Source organism: Podarcis muralis, chromosome 14 (genome assembly GCF_964188315.1).
Source record: "Podarcis muralis chromosome 14, rPodMur119.hap1.1, whole genome shotgun sequence".
NCBI lineage: Eukaryota > Metazoa > Chordata > Lepidosauria > Squamata > Lacertidae > Podarcis > Podarcis muralis.
This window is the reverse complement of record NC_135668.1, coordinates 23201298-23222143: the sequence shown is the minus strand read 5'-3', so window position 1 is coordinate 23222143 and position 20846 is coordinate 23201298. Positions and strand designations below refer to the sequence as shown.

The 20846-nt window shown below is 45.4% G+C and overlaps 1 protein-coding gene across 6 annotated transcripts in view; it reads right to left on the bottom strand.

Moving 5' to 3' along the window:
* Positions 1-10686: 10686 nt before the first annotated feature.
* LOC114584561 (protein Lines homolog 1-like) overlaps positions 10687-20846 on the bottom strand; it is an 85569-nt gene continuing 75409 nt past the window's right edge. For all 6 annotated transcript variants that reach the window (XM_028706527.2, XM_028706533.2, XM_028706525.2 and 3 more), the window contains one exon: positions 10687-12883. In XM_028706527.2, coding sequence (XP_028562360.2) covers positions 12758-12883 — 126 coding nt within the window. In that variant the 3' untranslated portion in view covers positions 10687-12757. The remainder of the gene's footprint in view (positions 12884-20846) is intronic.

The window sequence follows — 20846 nt, the reverse complement described above, 5'->3', positions numbered from 1 at the left end:
TTGAATGAAGTGGGTGGGTAATACAGAAGAACTGAACCTTTGGCATATCCATTTGATATTCTGCCCATTTTAGCTAGGCAGCAAAATGGTGCAGATCATTCCAGGGGAAAGCCCATATCTGGGCTTGCCATATCACAGAGCTTGCTATCAACCCTAAAAACACTTAGGCATCATATATTAAAATGCTCTTATCTGCTATCTGGTTCATTTTTGTGGCCTTCCTAGAGAACAAACACATGGCAACATAGTCGTGACTTGATGCCTTTTCTCATGAGAGCACACAGGAATCTTCAGCACCTGATCAAGCCTTTGTGTGCCTGATTTATTGTGTGGGTAACCTTCTGTACCCACAAAATTGCAAAGCCCACACCATACATTTAAAGCGCTATGATGCTACTTTGAACAGTCATGGTTTCTCCCCAAAAATTATAGGAGCAGTAGTTTGTTTAGGGTGCTGAGAGTTGTGATGGGGCCTTTATTTAGGATTGCCATATGTCCTCTTTTTCCAGGACACATCCTCTTTTTCAGGGGTATGTAAAACGAGAGTCATCATAGCGATCCATAGTTAAAAGTAGAAGTTGGCAAATGTGTCCTCTTTTTTGCTCTTCAAAATATGGCAACCCTATGCCCTATTTTCCCTAAGTGAGTTATAATTCCCAGAGTTCCCTGGGAAGGGGATTGATGGTTAAACCAATAAGCTGTGAATTCTGTCCAAAGATCCTTAGATCGTTGCAGAAATACAGCACCCAGAGCTCCTGGATTGGGAGTTGTGTTGATTACTCAGCTTTGAGCCTGTTTTAAACCAATATAGTATCTTTGGCGATCACTCATAGCCGAGTAAGATTGTCTTCCATAAACACGGTTTTAACAATGAGACCCTAAGTGACTGTGGAGGCCAATTCTGGATCCACAGCGGGGACATTGGTTTCCAGGCGGGAGTTGATCACGTTGTGGATTTGCCAAGGGTGCCTTCCTCTTAGCACGTTTCTCCCTTGCGTCCTGAGTTTGAATGTCTTCAAAGCCCATGACACCTTTGGTAAAGAGTGTTCTCCAACTGGAGCACTCACAGGACAGTGTTTCCCAGTTGTCAGTGTTTATACTACATTTTTAAAGATTTGCCTTGAGACAGTCTTTAAACCTCTTTTTAAGTTCAGAATAGAGTAGTTGCTTTGGAAGACGATCATCAGGCATCCGCACAACATGACCAGTCCAACAAAGTTGGTGTTGAAGAATCATTGCTTCAACACTGGAGATCTTTGCTTCTTCCAGCACACTGATATTAGTTCGCCTGTCTTCCCAAGTGTAATTTTTTTTCAGAGACACCATTGATGGAATCTTTCAAGGAGTGGATATGGTGATTATATGTGGTCCATGTTTCACAAGCATACAGTAAGGTTCGTAGTACAATAGCTTCGTAAACAAGCATTTTGGTTTCCCTGCGAATGTCCTGGTCCTCAAACATGCTACACTTCAATTGGGAGAAAGCTGCACTCACAAAGCTCAGGCAATGCAATGCTGGATTTTGGCATCAGAAAGATAACTGCCTAGGTAGGAGAAATGATTGACATTTTCCAACATTACACCTTTGAGTTGGCTTTGTGGCACTGCAGAGGGGTTATAGAGCAGCTTTCGCCCGCAAGTCCCTGCAACCTTATCTCCTGATCTGATTTCCTGTGCTGGCTGGGAATGATGGGAGTTGTAGTTCAAAACGTGGGTTGTGGAAAGCCGGCACAGAAAGACCTTTAAGAGAAAGCCTGGCTCGCCAATTAATAAAATTGAAAGGACTGCTGACAGCCCAATGAAGTCTACCTATAATTAACTCTACATGGTGTGTTGCTCATTTCAGCCTATAACGCAGTCATGGCAGGCTAGTCTATAATAACCGAAGACTCAGACCTATAATCAGAGTTGGCCATCTTCTGGATGATTTTTTTTGGGGGGGGGGAGGGGTGAGTATGGGAAGTGCACCACAATTTCTATTTTGTATAAATAAAAGATGTTTGGTTCTTATGGATGTGCAGACAGATTTGAAAACCCAGAGTCAGCGTTGGCAAGATTTTGCAGTGACCTCTGAGCTCGGTCAAGCTACATCTCTCTTCTTGGTGGCCTCTGTTTACTTGACAATACTAATTAAACGTTCCACGTTTCACTGTACCTCTCTTCTTCCTTCTCCACTACCAGCTCTGGTCACCTGCAATCATAATTATGCAAAACTGGGCTCAAGATACGTTGTGCAAATCAAGGGAATTTGTTCAAATTGAGGACAATGCATGTATTAAATGAGTATTTGCATAATGTGTTGCCTGTAAAAAAATGTGCATATCTAGGTGATATAAAGGCAGTGAGGTTTGCAGGGGAAGGGAGACCTCCATGGGTCATTTAAGTCCGATTCCCAGATGGCCAGTGATGGCTAAAGGAGTCACAGTCCAGGAGGCTCACCAGGATCAGGCCCCTAGGAAAGGGGAATGTTTCAGAGTGTTTGGGGGCAACCTGGCAGATTCCATTATGCATCCTGACAGTCATTTGCTTACAAAGTCAATGGAGGGGGATGATTTCTTCTCCATAGTCTCTTAAGATTGGTCCTCACCTTCTCCTATACAGAGAAGTGTGACTCTACCGCCACCTAGTGATCATTTTTAGCAATACCAAAACTGGTTCTGAGGCTGCAATCCTAAACACACTTATGTGGGAGTAAGTCCCCTTGACCTGAATAGAGCATAATTGGTTCCATTTGCTAATACTGTATCCCATCCTTCCTCCTCCTATTGCTGTTGGTCTGCTGACCAACAGCAATAGGAGGAGGATGGGAGTTAGCAAATGGCACCAACCCTGGTCCTACTGCACTGACTGCCAGTTAGTTTCCAGGCCCAGTTCAAAGTGCTGGATTTGACCTATAAAGCCTTAAACAGCTAAGGACCCCATATGAACTGACCTTGACCCTGCCTTCATCATCTGAGGCCCTTCTTCAGAGGATGCCCTTCTTCGTGTGCCCCCTGCACAAGAGGTCTGGAGGGCAGCAACCTGAGAACAGGCTTTTTCTGTGGTGGCTCCCAGTTTGTGGAATGCTCTCCCTAGGGAGGCTCGCTAGGCACCTTCATTACATATCTTTAGGTGCCATTGTTTTTCGGTCAGGCCTTTGGCTGATTAAACAATCTATGCCTTTTAAACTGTGGTGGTGTTGAGGATTATTGTTTTTGTTTGTTAATGCGTTAGGTGTTTCTGTGTTTTTATGCTGTAAACTGCCCTTTGATCCTATGATGAAGAGCAATGTATACATTTTAATAATCATAATAATAATATGATTGTTTCAGGGATGGGGATGTGCCTTCTTCTTTTTACTTTTGAAGTTGTTTGTTTGCTATATAGGGTTAACCGCCTTAAGCATCTCCATTGGCGGGGGGAAGTAGGATAGACATTTTAGGACCAGTAAATAAATACTGATAAAAGATAATTGATCGCAATTAAAATTCTCATATAGCCAGATACTGAAAGTAAAAAATATAGTGCACTATGCTGTTGGTCGTGAAACCTTTACACTGATTGGCTGAGCTTCTGTGATGATAAAGTCTTCACAAACATTCTAAGTGTTCAAGGAACAAAGCTGACAATCTCCACAGTCTAGTAACTATGAGGGAAGAGACTGTTGTTGGTCTGGCTGAGATTAAAAATTTGCAGAGGCAAGAGCAGCTTTGTGGCTCAGGCAAAGGACAGTGATCCTGGAAAAGAAGGGTGCTGGGAGTCAAGAGATCCATGAGGCAAAGTTGCTTAAGGAATGGTTCAGAGTAGGCAATGGCTTGAGGAATTCATTGGTAAAGGAGAAGGCAGTATGAACCAAATGCAGAGGATGAGAGTGGAGCAGGGGAAAAATATTTTTCAAATATTAATGTGAAGTCAATAGCCCATTCTTTGGCTGATTTCTTGCATTGTGGCTGTTCTGCTGGGTGATGCTAAAGAGAGCCAGTGTGGTGTAGTGATTAGAGTGTTGGACTAGGACCTGGGAGACCAGGGTTCAAATTCCCAATCGGCCATGAAGCTCATTGGATGACCTTGGGCCAGGTACTGACTCTTAGCCTAACCTACTTCACAGGGCTGTTGTGAGGAATAAAACAGGGAGGGAGAGAACCATGTGTGCCACCTGAGCTCCTTGAAGGAAAGGTAAAGGTAAAGGGACCCCTGACCATTAGGTTCAGTCGTTGCCGACTCTGGGGTTGCGGCGCTCATCTCGCTTTATTGGCCGAGGGAGCTGGTGTACAGATTCCGGGTCATGTGGCCAGCATGACTAAGCCGCTTCTGGCAAACCAGAGCAGCGCACAGAAACGCCGTTTATGTTCCCGCTGGAGCAGTACCTATTTATCTACTTGCACTTTGTGCTTTCAAACTGCTAGGTGGGCAGGGGCTGGGACCGAACAATGGGAGCTCACCCCATCGCGGGGATTCGAACCGCCGACCTTCTGATCAGCAAGCCCTAGGCTGTGGTTTAACCCACAGTGCCACCCGCGTCCCTTTTCCTTGAAGGAAAAGTGAGAGATAAATGTGATAGGTAAAACAACAACAAAACAGCAGTCAGCAGTCTGTGGTGACTGATCACACAGTTTTTAATTGGGCAGTTTTGGAATGTGTCCCCCTTTAATTGTACCTCTGCAAAACATAGGGTTTCCCCCTGAGGCTGTTGATGCTTCCTCCCCCACCAGCTATGTGTTTGGGTGGGTGCAGTGGCATAGCGTGGGGGGTGCAGGGGGGCCCGGCCGCACCGGGCGCAACATCTGGGGTTAGGGCAAATCCACGGGTTAGGGGGTGCAAATCCACGGGTTAGGGGGCGCAAATCCACGGGTTAGGGGGCGCAAATTACTTGCCTTGCCCCGGGTGCTGACAACCCACGCTACGCCACTGGGTGGGTGGTGCCATTTTTGCCTCCTATAAGTGGCCGTCTGAGCATGGATATCAGAAACAGAGGGTAGGATGACTGATAGCAAAGACTCTTGATACTTGAGGGGGTCTCGGCTTGAGACAAAACGTGTATAAAGCCAGAATATTGTTTTCTTCATCTTTCCTTCTGAAATCACATCACCTTCCAGAAGGTCAGGTGATCCTTACCCAGTGGCCTCCCAAAATGCTTGAGCCCTTGGAATGAAAATGAGCCTCCCGAACATCAAAGCCAAAGCTCGCTGCATTTGGTGCCTTCTTATTCCGTGGGACGCCTTTTGAACTTGCAATGAATGAAGAATGAGGAAAAGGGAGACAGAGCCCCACAAACAACTGACAGCCCAGCAAAAAGCAGGGCGAATGGAGAAGTTGCCAGCTGAGTAAATAGATGATATATCTTCTCCGCTTGGGGGGGGGAAAGAAGAAGTTGGGAGCAACCGAACATCAGCAACGTTGCCCCTATAGCAGATTGTTATGACTTCACGTTCAGAGTGGGCAGAGAGAAGAAGTCATATGTTGGAGCTCAGGCCACTTTCTTTGGCCTCACCTTCTAATAAACCCACAGCCTCCAGTAATCCTGTCAAGGGGGGGGGGGGCTGTCAGCTAAATAAACTCTCAGAACCCTACTGGAGCCCTCTGTGGTCAGGGAGGGGGGAGATTAGGTGCCTTTGATCTCCCCATCTCTTTGATTGGGAATCCCACTCTTTGACAAGGGATTAACGTCAAGGTCTTCACTTCCTCTCTGCTGCTTAATACCTAGGCTGACTTAGAAGACAGGGTGGAAAGCAGAAAGGTTGGGTCGCCCCCCCCCCTTTTCTCCCTTGCAGGGGGTCCTAGAGTTCTTGCCAGTTCCCACCCCCACCTCAAATCTCATCTCTGCAGTTTAAGTTGCAGGCTTTAAACCAGGCATGGGGCTCCTGTGGTTCTCCAGATGTGGTTGAACTCCAAATCCCATCCATCCAGGAGTTGTAGTCCCACCTCCAACCCTGTTCCCATCACCGCTTTTGGTCTGTTGCAACTGCTCTGTTATGCTTGCTGCCAACACCAATAGTTGGATCGCCAATAGCTAAGAGAAGCCACGTTTCAGATTGACAAAGTCCATTGGAAGTCCATTGATGAAAGGCCTCAGGCAAGTGAAGGTGCATCAAAGCGAAGAATGTAAAAGCCTACTGGATCAGGCCAATGGCCTATCTAGTCCAGCATCCTGTTCTCACCAGAACAGGTGCCTGTGGGAAACCTTCAAGCAGAGCTTCAAGCACAAGAGCACTCTCCCCTCTATAGCTTCCAGCAACGGGTGTTCAGAAGCATAACTACCTTCAACCATGGAGGCAGAGCACAGGCATCATGGCTAGTAGCCTTCGATAGTCCTCTCCTCCATGAATATGTTGAATCCTCCGTGAATATGTTGAGGATGGATGGCGGCTAACAGATTGAGGTTGAATCCTGACAAGACAGAAGTACTGTTTTTGGGGGACAGGAGGCGGGCGGGTGTGGAGGACTCCCTGGTCCTGAATGGGGTAACTGCGCCCCTGAAGGACCAGGTGCGCAGCCTGGGAGTCATTTTGGACTCACAGCTGTCCATGCAGGTGCAGGTTAATTCTGTGTCCAGGGCAGCTGTTTACCAGCTCCATCTGGTATGCAGGCTGAGACCCTATCTGCCTGCGGACTGTCTCGCCAGAGTAGTGCATGCTCTAGTTATCTCTCGCTTGCACTACTGCAATGTGCTCTACGTGGGGCTACCTTTGAAGGTGACCCGGAAACTAAAACTAATCCAGAATGCAGCAGCTAGACTGGTGACTGGGAGCGGCCGCCGAGACCATATAACACAGGTCTTGAATGACCTACACTGGCTCCCAGTACGTTTCTGAGCACAATTCAAAGTGTTGGTGCTGATATACCTGAAGGAGCGTCTCCACCCCCATCGTTCCACCTGGACACTGAGGTCCAGTGCCGAGGGCCTTCTGGCAGTTCCCTCGCTGCAAGAAGCCAAGCTACAGGCAACCAGGCAGAGGGCCTTCTCGGTAGTGGCACCTACCCTGTGGAACGCCCTCCCATCAGATGTCAAAGAGAAAAACAACTACCAGACTTTTAGAAGACATCTGAAGGCAGCCCTGTTTAGGGAAGCTTTTAATGTTTAATAGGTTATTGTATTTTAATATTCTGTTGGAAGCCGCCCAGAGTGGCTGGGGAAGCCCAGCCAGATGGGCGGGGTATAAATAATAAATTATTATTACTATTATAATCCTTGTTTTTAAGCCACCCAAGCTGATGGCCATCTCTGCCTCCTGCAGGCGTGAGTTCCATAGTTTAATTATTCCCTGAGGCCAAGTTCTAAGCAAGGCTAAGCCATGCCAATATGAGAGACTGTAGAACACGTTTACTGTTTACACGGTATGGAAAATGGGTCTCTTCATGTATGATTTTCATAGCTTTTGGTGCATGGCTGTGTTTTTAAGTACCATAATTCTTCTGAAACCATTTTTTAAATAGTTCCAGCTGGTGGTCATCACCTTTTTTGTAGGTGTTCAACAATATATTCATCCTTAGGGATCTTCTATTCATATAATCCTATATATCTATATGTGCTTTAAATACTTCTATTCACTCATTGTCAACAGTTCTGAGCATCTGCAGCTGAAGTAACTAGGCAACAATCCCTGTGGAGACCCTGTTTTTCTTTCAAAATCAGCAAAATACAATTTCTTTACCTTTCCCTCCTTCACAGTTTGGGACATGCATAACGCCAAAACTCACATATTCCCCTTTGTTTTTACATAACTGGATGGGAAATCTAAATTATCTATCTATGTGCGTACACACACTAAGGACAGACAAATTTATCAATTTTGGTTTCCTTTCTGATTCTCCTTTTCCCAGTCTTCACATTTCCGCTTCCCTTTGTGATTCTTGCAAAGATTCAATGGTATTTCAGTGGGCATACGCACAATTCTTTGCAAGCAATTTTACCAAAGATAATGCATTTTTGTAATATGTATTTTTACTCATATATGAACTTTCATCCACATGTTCCTCCAATATAGTTTTTAAAATTTAGTATACATCTTTTGGCTGGAGAGCAGCATTGCAAATTTTAGAGGAGTATGAATTTCAAAAGATAGCTGTGATTTAGGAAGTGGGGATTAGGTACGTTTACATTAAAATCTGAACTGAATTCCTCCCTCATCTCTAGCACATAAACAAACCATGATATATTGAAGAAGTTCTCTGTCTGGTTCATTATCTGGATTGCACTGTAGGATTTGATATTGTCTTGAACTTAGGGTTGCCATATTTCAAATAGTGAAAATCCGGACACAAAAATTGTTTATCTTTTTTTTTTTTTTTGCCCCCAAATCTACACTTCTGTTGCCATACGCCTGGATTTTCCTGGACATTTCAGCAATTTTTGGCCGGACACTGTTTATGTCTGGGAAAATAAAGGCATATGGCAGCCCTACATGAACTGGAAGGACAACGGGGAGGAGGAAGAGGATCCTGGCTACACCCCTTAGGACACACTGGGGAAGCAGGGGATAGGGAAGGAAGTACTCACAGGGTGATGGAGGATAATGAAGGGATGGGTGTCAGTGCACAGGAACCAGAGCAGCAGAACACGGCAGGCTCTGAGACGTAGAGGGCAGTGGGCTCCAGGAGGCAGAGGAAAGCAAAGGCCCACAGCCCAGCTCCCTAGCTGGCCAGGTGGGGCTCGCTAGTTCTGGGAAGAGGTGTGTGATTCCTCAGCTGGAGGAGGCTTGGAACAGGTGTGTGTCACATGCCTCATCAAGCCCAGATGTTGCAATCAGCATGCAAAGTACACAAGTGAAGCAGAGCTGAGGGGTTGTGTCTGCTCAACTGCCCATGTTGAGGGACTTTGACTTGGATGCTCCTGAACCTCTATGGGACTGTGCTTCAGGTTTGACACTGGACTGTGTTTCCTGACCTTTGGACTTTGCTTGTGTGGATTGACCGCTGGTCTTTTAACTTTGGATTTGACACACTGACTTGCCGCCAGGTAGGCCAGGGGTTCAGGACAGATCCAGAAACTGCAGTTAGTGTAGAATGCTGCAGCATGACTGCTGACAGGAGTGAGGCCTTGTCAGCATATAAAACCTGTGCTCAGAGATCTGCGCCGGTTGCCGATTTGATACCAGGAAAGGTTACTATTAGTATATAAAGCCCTGTAGTGGTGGCACTTGTATTAGCGCCCATTCTGCTGATATGTCAACCAGCCAAATGTGGGGTAACATACCCTCCAACGTATTTCTGATGAAAATAAGGACATCCTGAGGAAAAGTGGGACATTCTGGGATCCAATCAGAAATTGGGACAGCTTCTCTAAATCCAGGACTATCCCTGAATAGGAACACTTGGAGGGTCTGGTGAGGCAATCTCCACTTGAATTAGCCGGAACTAAGTTCTTTTCTATCCAGCATGTATTTCCAGTAATAAACTTAGCTTTCCTATTTTCCACAGTCAAGGTCTTGGGGTTCTTCTCCAAGCAGGGATTTCAGTGCACAGTTCAAACATTTAAACTCTAATTGCCACCATTTAAAATATCATCTCACCCATTATATGCCCCCCCCCAATCATTCCACTCTGCAGGAGAAGGCACACTGCAGATAAAATCTCATCAGGAGGTATCCTGTATGTATGGTATAGAAATTGGGCCTTTAGTGTGGTGGCACCTTCTCTTTGCAATTACCCCCACTACACACCAGGTGGTTCTTTATTTTCTTCTTATGTTTTTTTTTAACATATGGATTGTTTTTAATTGTTTTTTATTGCTGATGTTCTCATTGCAAAATCACGTTTCAGGAATTTTACGGGGAACCATTCATAAAAAAATAAAGCAGGCTATCATCATCACAATGGAACTGATGTAACAAAAGAAGACGAGACAACACATTTTTTTTAAAAGGTTTACTGAAAAACCAGTTTCTGTACTGGAACCTCAAGTACAACATCCTGAAATCTTAAAGTAATAATAACTTCCACCCACCCACAGACTGCATGTCCATATCTGCACTGGATCCTGGATTTCCTTGGTGCCTCTGTTCTCCTCACTGATCCCACTTGGACAAGCAGCCTTGCCAGCCCTGGTGGGGCCCTTTTTCCACACCCACCCATTTTTCTAATATACAGTAGCACAAGGCAGCCACCTTAAGATCTCTGGCTCAACCCTTCTCTTCATAGGAAGCTGCCTGATGCTGTGTCAGTTCACTGGCCTATCTTGCTCAGTTTTTGTCTTCAATGGCTGGCAGTAGCTCTCCAAGGTTTCAAGCAAAATGCTTTCACCAGCCCTCCCTGAACATGCTGGAGATTGAACCTGAGGCTTTCTGTGTGCAGAATGAGCGCTTTGCGACTGAGCTATGGCCCTTCCCAAACCAGTCACTGGTCCTACAGGCTACTTGCTGTTCACCCGTCTCAGATGCTGGTCAATTCCACAAGGCTCCTCATCGATCCATCTGCTGCTGCTGCTGCTGCTGAGACAGGAGCTCAGGGCTGTTTCCTGACCTTTTCCCTTTCTGTCCCTCTTTCATTCCCAGCTGACAATCAGTGGCCGAACTGAACACGCCAAGTCACTGCCAAGAAGGGATAGCTCCTCGCATCAAGTGCGGTCCTAGGCTTCCACCTAAGATTGGTCCAACAATAAGGTTAGTCCTAGCTCTCTTGAACGTTTGTCTAAACGTAGCAAAAAAAGCAACTCGCTGGGCATTTTCATATAAAGGCAGAGGTAAATATATAAATAAATACGTACACACGTTAACAGGTAGGTGACGTTGCAATTTATACATACAGAATATACACACATCCCACCCCCTCCCAGGCCAAAGAGGGGAGATTTTACAACACTTGTGCAGTTCAAATGGGGGGGGATAAAGTCACGAATACAGAGCCAATATTGTTGCTCTAGATCAGCCTTCCCAAATCTGGGGCTGATAGTAGTTCCGGTCCAAAAACTTTTCAGGGCATCAGATTGGAGAAGGCTGATCCAGAAATTGCTGCTGCCCTTTCTCCCTACCAGATAAGCAGCCGAATGAGTCGGGGCTTGGGGAGACGCCACCTGCGGAATCTCTTGGGGGATGAATTGTGTAACCTCAGAATAATTATTTCCAGTTTCCTCAGGTTTTTTGTTTTTGTTTTTTTTAAAAAACACTTTGGAGCAGAGATGATGCAAAAGTGAGAAGAAAAGAGGCCAATTCTAAAGTAGGAGTCAGTGAAGTATCACAAAGCAGTGCCTCGTTCACTGGGCAGTTGTTTGGCCTAGTGGTTGCTGGTGCCCATTGGGAATGGGAGACAGACGTCAAGGAAATAAACAACTACCTGACTTTTAGAAGACATCTGAAGGGAGCCCTCTTTAGGGAAGTTTTTAACGTTTGATCTTTTATCGTATTTTTAATATTTGGTTGGGAGCTGCCCAGAGTGGTTGCAGAAACCCAGCCAGGTGGCCGGAGTATAAATAAATTATTATTATTATTATGCCAACCTGAAACAGAGGCAGTCATGGACTCCAGATGTGTTACTTGGTTTCTTGGAGGATAGATTGTTTTTAGAGAGAGAAAGCAGCAGGCTTCAATGGACACCTCACTGCAAAGCAGTGTAACAAAAACATAAAGGAAGAGGAATTCTTTGTAGGGCTTCAAGGCATCGTCAAATGAGCTGCTTTCCTAAAAAAATGCAATTCCCACTTGGCACAACTGAGCCGAGAAAGAAGCAATATAGCCCAACCAAGGCCTTCCATGTCCTTCAACTCCAGAATGACCTATGCATGGGATCACTGCCACCCACAATTTGCACAAGGCTGCTGGAGGCCCAGCAAGAAATCTCTAACTCGAGAGGTAGGAAGGTGGTGCCGAGCTGTCAGCAACCACCTGGGCTAGGACCAGGAGCTCCCAGCTCTCCATGCAGCCACCATGTGGTAAGCCAACAGATATGCCATTTGGACCATCTTCCAGGGCAGAGAAGGGCTGTAGCTCCAAGGTATGGCATCTGCCTTACATGAAAAAGGCCCCAGGCCCAATGCCCAGCATCTCTAGGTAAAACTGGGGAAAGAATCCTATCTGAAACCCTGGAGAACTGCTTGTGTAGAAAATGCTGAACAAGATAGATCTGGCTCAGTCTAAAGTCTATGTTCTCAGGCTCCCCACATACCAGGGTGGCCGCTGGGCCCTCCCACAACGTCTTGTGCTTCTACCATCAAGTAACAAACCAACTTAACAACAATTCCCAGAGCGGCTTAATGGTCAATCGTCATTCTGGAGAAAAATGTCACAAAGAACCTTGGTAGAGTTTGGTCCCCACTGCCTCTTCCTAAGGTCAACCCTCCCAAGAGAGAATTAGAAGCAATTCTCAGGTAAGCAACCAATGAAGGCTTGAAACTCAACAAAGATGGCCTAATGCTTTACTGAAAAAATTCTGGTGGCAACAACTTCACATAAAACCCTGCACTTATGAAACCATGTTAAAACATTATTAGAGACTCGGCAAAACTGTTTAAAGCGCTTATCAAATTCTACATGTGTGAGCAGCTCGGTTCAAAACGATGACACTCCAAAGACTGTTTGGCGATCCTTGAGAATTCTCAAGAGTTGAAAAGGTCAGGCTTGCCATGCACCCGTATGCACTGTGTTAGAAAGTGGCCCATTAAACACATTTTGTCGAGTTAAGCAAATTATTCTTGCTCTTTTAAGAAACTGGGCTCTCTTCCAGCTCAACTGGCCGGCAATAAAATCAATCATGGACTCCAGTTAAGATGTTGACGCTAAGCTCTCTACTGTAGGATGGGTTTCAGGCGCAGCAAACAGCACCCTGAGGAGAAGGCGCTGGCAACACGCTAATGATTGTTGTTGTTTAGGAGAGGGTAGCTCAATCCATTCTTGCTTCCGTTTTTGGTGCACTCCTCTTCGACATCACTGAAGGAATCTTCTTCTTCTTCATCACTCCTTTCGTCTTTCACATGCTAAGTGGGGAGGGGAGGAAGCGTATTAGTCAACGTTCACAGATGCCAACACACACACATCCATTGCTTACAGCAGCAGAACATATAGTTAAACCAAAGGACACGGGGTGTTGTTCAGAAGGAATGGAAACAGGCTACTTTTGATAGAAGAAAGAGGCGGCAAATCAGAGGTTGAAACTGATCTGAAAACACACTTGCCAAATCTGCACCCTACACCGGAATCCGCACGCTTAGAAACTCAATGTACAGATTAACTTACATCGTCCCAGGTTACATTGCACTAAAACAGAGGCCAGGCACATTTGAACCGAAGGTGCTTGAGAACAAGGAATAATTTGGTAGAAAATACAGAGGAGGAGGAGAAGGAGGAAGAGAAGAAAAAACAGGTCAGTAAAAACTGATTCATGTAAAACTGGAACTCTATTCCATCAAAAATACTCATGAACAAGTAGGATGCAGGAGGGGCAGTGAGTGTACTAGCACTACCAGTACATTGTCCTTGTCTCATCAGTACTTCTCAGGGCTGGGCAACTTTCGGTTTCCCTCAGTTTCTCATTTTTCCATTCTTATGCTCAGTTCTCCACATTTTCTTAGGCATTTGAAAATTCATCAGTGTTTAAGTCTGATTTTCTCTCAATGAACACCCATTGCTGTGTGAAATAGCTGTGCGACTCTACCACTGCACTTTAAACGTGAAGCAAGTTCCACCCACCAATCTCTTGCAGGAGGAAATATTCCCGGTGCTTCCATTTCAGTCTTTTCCACCCAACATCAGCGCAATCCCATGCATCTCCACTCAAAAGTAAGCCCTCGTGAGCTCACAGGTAAGCGCACAATGGCCTTAGAACATTTTGGGATAAAAATTGCAAAACAAGTGCAGGCATTCATTCACTGGCCTTTCAGATCTGTCCCAGGTCTACAATTAGTAAAAGACTCCTCTGTTAGTAGCTGGTCTGACGGCAATTGTCCATCATTGTCCCCCACCCCCCTTTATCTATTAAGTTTCCATGAAGACAGAGTAAAGCTAGGAGGGAAAATTAAAGCATAAACTCTACCAGCTTGACCGCAAAACATAAACTTCCTGGGGTTCTCTCTTTTGTCTTTTCCAGAGCAATGCTCACAAGGGTATCCAAACAAACAAATCACAGTGTAAATACTGTAGGATAAACTTGGCACACCATCAGATAGAAGGAAAGGAAAAGCCCCGCACAGACAATTGATGAGGTATCATTTTGTTCAAATCGCCCACTGGCACTTCCTGAGCTAAGGACTCACTTTGCATTCGCAGTCAAAAGGCAACAATGTTTTCTGGGGGTCCGCGATGATTACCACAGGAGCGCACAGGGAGGAAAGCCTCCACAAATTAAAAAAGAACAGGCATGCTGAGCACAGAGAGAGAATAGGAACTGGGCTTACTGTCCAGTTCTGGGTGTGCACATGCTGGATTTGCTTGTGACTGAGCCAAGAAGAGCTGTGGCTCAGTGGTAGAGCGTCTGCTCTGCATGCAAGAGGTACCAAATTCAGTCCCAAGCATCTCCAGGTAGAAATGTCCTGTCTGAAGCAGTGGGCAGCTGTTGGCAGTCAATGAAGGCAATCCTTAACTAGATGGTCCCCTGATCTGACTCAGCAGAAGGTAGCTTCCTATGGGTCTAAAGATATCGAGGCTGTGTTTATGAGGAAATGCTTCCTCACCCCACCCCACCCCCAGTGTATTAACTGGAAGTTCGTTGAAATATTAATGGGACATTCATCCATGAACACATAAAGAAGGCTGTTGCTTTTGTGTAGTGCAAGCAAAAGAGGAAAAGCACAAGAAAAGATCTTTCTGCCTGTTTTGCATGTTCAAGACTATTTCGTTGCTCTCTCTCTCTCTCTCTTTTAGTGGACTCTGGAATCTGCTCTGAAATTATGTGAAATGTCACCAGTTCACGACTCGAGACGTTCTATAAAAACAGCTGCCTCAAGCTAGGATGTGTTGAGCTACATTTCGAAGCCCGGCTGAATAGTTACAAGGATAATAATTCCAGGTCCCTAAATCCACTGAGAAAGTCAACTCGTGTTAATCCCCACATATAAAAATAAAATAAAATTATTGTGAATAGGCCTGGGTGATGGCCTTCAGTTGGCCTATTAACAATCCATTCATGCGATGATAAGACAATCTTCCTTTTTAATTGACAGTAGCGTACGATGGATAGTCACATGGGAGGGGAGTTTCAAATAACCCAGATGCATCATGGGAGAATTACAGAATGGTACTAAAACTTTTGAGTTCATCAGTACAATCCAGTCTGCATTGATCTGTATACAACACACAGACCCATTGTGATTCTTTACTCAGAAACAAGTTCCACCATCTCCAATGGGGCTTGCTCCTAAGGAAGTGTGCAAAGAATTATAGCCACACGTTTGATTGTGAGGTCATCCTGAAAGAACAAAAGCTTTCCCATCTCCACCAGTTGCAGGAGAAATCTGTTTGCCCTGCTCCCTTTGTATCACTGGAAAAAATGGTTGTTTCAATTCCTGCCTCTGCAAGCCTGCAAAGCCTAATAAGAAAAGGTTACTTATCTCCTCTGCCTCACAGTGCCCAGCCTGGTGATAACACAATAAAGATGTGAGGAGGGAGCTGCAGCCCAGGTTAGGAAAAGAGGTGGTTAGCTACTTTAAATGAATTCAGATCTCCAGGGCCTGATGAGCTGCACCCAGGAGTACTAAAGGAGCTTCCGGAGGTAATCTCAGAGCCTCTGTCTACAGGCTTTGAAAAATCTTGGATAACAGGTGAGGTCCCTGCAGACTGGAGGTGGGCAAATATTGCCCCCATTTTAAAAAAAAGAAAAGAAAAAAAAGGGGGGGAGAAGACCCAGGTAACTACCAACCAATGAGCTTGACACCAATACCAGGGAAGGTTCTTGAACAGGTAATTCAAGCATTTGGTTTGCGAGCACTTAGAAAAGGATGCTGTGATTACTAAGCCAGCATGGGTTTCTCAGAAACAAGTCATGCCAGACAAATATCATCCCCCCCCCTTTTTTTTTGCTAGAGTTACAAGCTTGGTGGATCAGGGGAGTAAGAGCTGTTTGACATGGGAACAGATTCCCTCAGAAGGTGCTGGAATCTCCTTCCTTTGGAATTTTTAAACAGAGGTTGGATGGTCACCTGCCATGGATACTTTAGTCGAGTTTCCTGAATAGCAGGAGGGTTGGGCTAGATGACCCGCAGGGTCCCTTACAACGCTACCATTCTATGACCTCCACGTCTCTCATTTTCCAGAATCCAGAAAAGCCAACAGCACTCAATATCAAACTAGTCTCTTAAGTTACTGCTCAGTTTTAACCAGGTGGAGACTACAATAATTCACAATTAATCGTGTACTCCGTGGCTTCCTATAAATTCTGCTGGCTTTGTTATTGAAATCCGCTAACTACTCCAGGGTATGTGACTTTGGGAGAATGTCAAAAGCTCAGGCAGCCCCGCACAAGTCATCACATCCCATTGCTTCCCCAGCGAGTCCAATTATAAATCTCCTCCTGGCAACGAAACAAAGGCCGATATAATAAGCATTTTGGTGCTGTTACGGAATTTCTTTGTTAACCCTAAGACAAAAGCTTAGAGTTGAGCTAAAGAGCTCCTTGTTATTAGACTTTGTTTCACATTATGAATGCTTCCTTAGCCAAAAAACAGACTTCTCGGGTTGGGGTGCATTTTATAGAGTGCTGTCATCGCAGATCGTCTGGGCAGTTGAAATGGCTCTGCCTGCTCAGCCCTTCAGATGGGGCTAGGCCCATACTTAGCTTGCAAGGTGGGATGGAGCTGCTTGGCCAGGTTCCTAGTGGGGGTGGGGTGGGGGGAGGAAGGGTCACTTTTGCTTATCGGTGTGGGAGTAAAAGACCCCAGGCCTGAAAACCTTCTGCTTGAGGTTGCTGACAAGGGGTGATGATGGAAGCGAACGGGGATTGGATGCTTACGCGACAAAGGAAAAGTGGTGTTCTCAGAACTTGTTATCGAAAACAAATTCTTGGGATGTAGCTGGAAGAACAAAACTGCAAGGTTAGCTGAAGCTGGCATGATGAAGTAAAACCTTCTTTGAAACAGCTTGGCTACATTCACAGAATCCCAGCTGCAAGGGACCACCAGAGTTATCTAGACCACCCCCCTACAATTCAGGAATCTTTCATCCAATGTGGGGCTCAAACCCATGACCGAGATTAAGAGTCTCATGCTCTAACAGTGATCCGCCGCATACGGCCCTTGGTCACTTTTGGTGGTCCTCAGCAACACTATGCCCCCCGCCAGCCCTTGCTCTGTTTCCCCAAAACTGGGTAAGTGAGGTGCTGGGTTTTGGGATGGAGGCATGAGTTCCGGCTGAGAAAAAGCCCTGACTATGAAAATGGGTGCAAAAAGCCTGCTTCCCTTGGGGAAATTTACCTAAAGAAGGAGACTCTCTGCTGGGTTTCTACCTGTTCCTCACAAGCAATACAGCCTTTCAATAAATTGAATAGACTGGATGACACTTTGGTCCTTCCATCTCTGTAATTCTAGATCTTTGCAACCCTAAAATAATTCTCAAATACTCTCGTCCACACCAGGAAGGAGAGAGGGGCAATGTAGGAGGGAGGTTAGAATAGTGCAGACTTTCCAGCGGAGGCAATCCCGCAAATGTGTTTGCACCGCACCAGTCTCCCTTCTGCCTCCCCACACTGCTAAGCCACTGTGACCCACCTACTGGGAAGCTGGCACAGTGGCTCTGTCCCACTTGGAGAGGAAGGAAGTTGCCTGCTTGCCCACATAATCTGCACCCAGTGGTTTATATTTAACAGTTTCTCATCTTCACACACAGAGAAGCAAGCTGCCTGGAATCCTAGGAAAGAAGCTAACTATTATTTGCATGTCAATGGGGTTTCCCGGAACAATCAAGTTTTCTGGGAACTTGGGGCTGGCACCAAAGCACACTGCTGTGTGATGCCAAGGGTGTTAGCATGGGAGCAGAATGACTCCTGTCATGCAGGAGCGACATACAAAGATGAAACTGAGAGTCTGGTTGGAACTTGCACCTGAATTGATTAACAGAATCACATTCACAAGTCTGAACAAATGGTTGCAGAGAGAGAGGAGCTGCTGATGTATTTGCAATGTGCCAACCTTGCCCTGTCCCTTCTCCATCCTGGCATATGGCAGCAGCACAGGAACCAGAGGTCAGGTGAGCACCACTGCCGCCCTCCCCACTACTGAAGTGGATCTGGTTGGTATGGATTTTCTGGGCAGCATTTTCCTACAAAATCGAAAGCACTGTTCTCTGCACAAAAGCTGCAGTCTTCCCTTTGTGATTTTTCCGAGTGATATTACATCCAGAAAGGAATCCCAAGATCCCTTATTACTGCATTGCTGTTTCCAGTTGCTATGTGAAGCCATGAAAGTGCTGAGGAAAAACCTGTAGAAGACAAAAGGTTGTACAGGAAACCGAGGAAGTACATCTTCCATTGATGCTTTTTGCCCTCAAGTATTTTTCTCAAACATTCAAGGGCGGAATCCTCTGAAAGGGGTATTGCTTTTGCCACAAGAACGTTCAGCTTTGGGGAGTAAGAATGGTTTCTGAATGAGTTTACCAGGCAAGTGTTTACGGATAATGTACCAAAGTGAAGAAAGTGTGAGAAAAGGTCACTTTGCTGATTCTCTTCATGCGGCATTTTGAGATGTTCCTTTTCACCACATATCCTGTTCAGCTCGCTTGACTGACAGGTTTCTGGGCCAATAAGAAAACTAAACGCTTTCTTCTTTGATTTTCTATAAACTGAAAAGAATTCATTGGGTGGAGACCGGCATGTTCTTTTCAGGAAGATCTTTGCCTTGGCAGGAACATTTTACACTCTTGACTGCAGCATCAGATTTCGATCTTGGACTCCAACGTTGGCCAACTTACTCTCCACGAAACACATTCCAGAGTGGGGATGTTGTATAAAAGCCAAGGGTTTTTGCTTTTGTTTTTGACTGAAGAGGAAGTCAATAAAAAAGGAGGAGAGCTTCACACTATATAGAAGCCATCCAGCTTCTTGGAATTTTCGGCTGCTGAAGAGGAAATGGCACCATTCCCTATTCTCTCTCTCTCTTTTAACAAAGCCATTCTGAAGTTGAATGGGATAGGAGCAGCAAGTGGCGTGTGTGAAAACTGTATCCTTTCACCAGCAAAGTTGCCGCCAGTTCCACAGTGTTCCAGGTAGGCTGAGTTGCTTAAGCAACATTGCCCAAGTGTTCATTTGCTGAGTGGAAGGTAAATAAGTCACAGGATGTTTGGGATAGGTGAAGTTACAAGATGAATAAGGAGATGTTAACAAGATGAATCCCTGTAGAATCAAGTAGGAAAGCTGATCTTGGTCTGAATCTTTTCAGGTTACAAGTAGGAAGACTGCAGTTTCTCCTTCAATGAAAGCTCCACAAACATAGAAAGCTAGCAGGTTATTAAGACAGGCTCAGCATCATTTCTCCCTGACAGTTCGTTTATCTATATGCAGGGAGTTTCTTCCTTGTAGGAACATTTGAACACAAGGACACCCCACCCAAACGCCCACATGTGGCCTGAAGCTAAACAGCCCAATAAAATATTTACTACTTGAGCCTGTTAAACTGTATAAACAAGGCTTCAAATACCACAATTGGGGGTTGGGGTGGAGTGGAGTGGGATAAGGCACCAAAGATGCTCAACAAAATGGCTGTTATGGTTGTTGTTGTTTAGTCATTGAGTTGTGTCCGACTCTTCGTGACCCCATGGACCAGAGCACGCCAGGCACTCCTGTCTTCCACTGCCTCCCGCAGTTTGGTCAAACTCATGCTGGTAGCTTCAAGAACACTGTCCACCCATCTCGTCCTCTGTCGTCCCCTTCTCCTTGTGCCCTCAATCTTTCCCAACATCAGGGTCTTTTCCAGGGAGTCTTCTCTTCTCATGAGGTGGTCAAAGTATTGGAGCCTCAGCTTCAGGATCTGTCCTTCCAGTGAGCACTCAGGGCTGATTTCCTTAAGAATAGATAGGTTTGATCTTCTTGTAGTTCATGGGACTCTCAAGAGTCTCCTCCAGCACCATAATTCAAAAGCATCAATTCTTCGGCGATCAACCTTCTTTATGGTCCAGCTCTCACTTCCATACATCACTACTGGGAATACATCACTACTGGGAAAACCATAGCTTTATGTTATGGTAATGGTGTGAAAACCTGTGGCCCTCCAGATGTTTTTGGATTCCCAACTCCCATCGCCCCTAGCATCATCCCATGCTGGCTGGGGATGATGGAAGGTTGGAACCCAACAACATCTGGAGAGCAATAGGTTTTTCATCATAAGATTAGAGCAGAGGTTCCCAAATTGTGGTCCATGGAACACTAGCTGCATCTGGCTGCCTGCTTCTGGAAACAGGGTGTTGAGGAAATGCACCCTTAGTCTGATCCTGCACTCTTAGTCTGATCTGAGATTCTGAGTGGCAGGAGGTTGGAAAGACTATAGAGATGCTTCCAGGGATATAGAACACACGGGAATTGATGAATTGTTTGGGGGAAAGTGAATAGCAAAGGTGTTGCCACTCTCGGTGCAGTTAAAATGAAGTGGTGTAAGATTAAAAGGAGAATCAGGATTTGCAACTCCATGACACAGGATGTGCTGATCCCTGGCAGTATAATCAGATTTTTAATTAGTGCTAAAATTCAACAGCTCTTGGTAAAGACAACCACAATAGCCACCCACACTCTCCCAGTTAACTTCATGGAAATGTGAGCAACAGGAAATGGAAACGTGCATTACTTTCTTCGATACTGAACAGAACTTGCCACTTTCGGAGACAGAATTGTCTAATTGTAGAGACCTCTAATGGAAAAAATGACCTACTAAAAAAAAAAAAGAGAAACTTAAGCCAAAAGAAGCTGGTTCACCAAACAAGGTCCTAAATGGCAAAAGTGTTCTGAGTAATTTCTTTGATCAACCA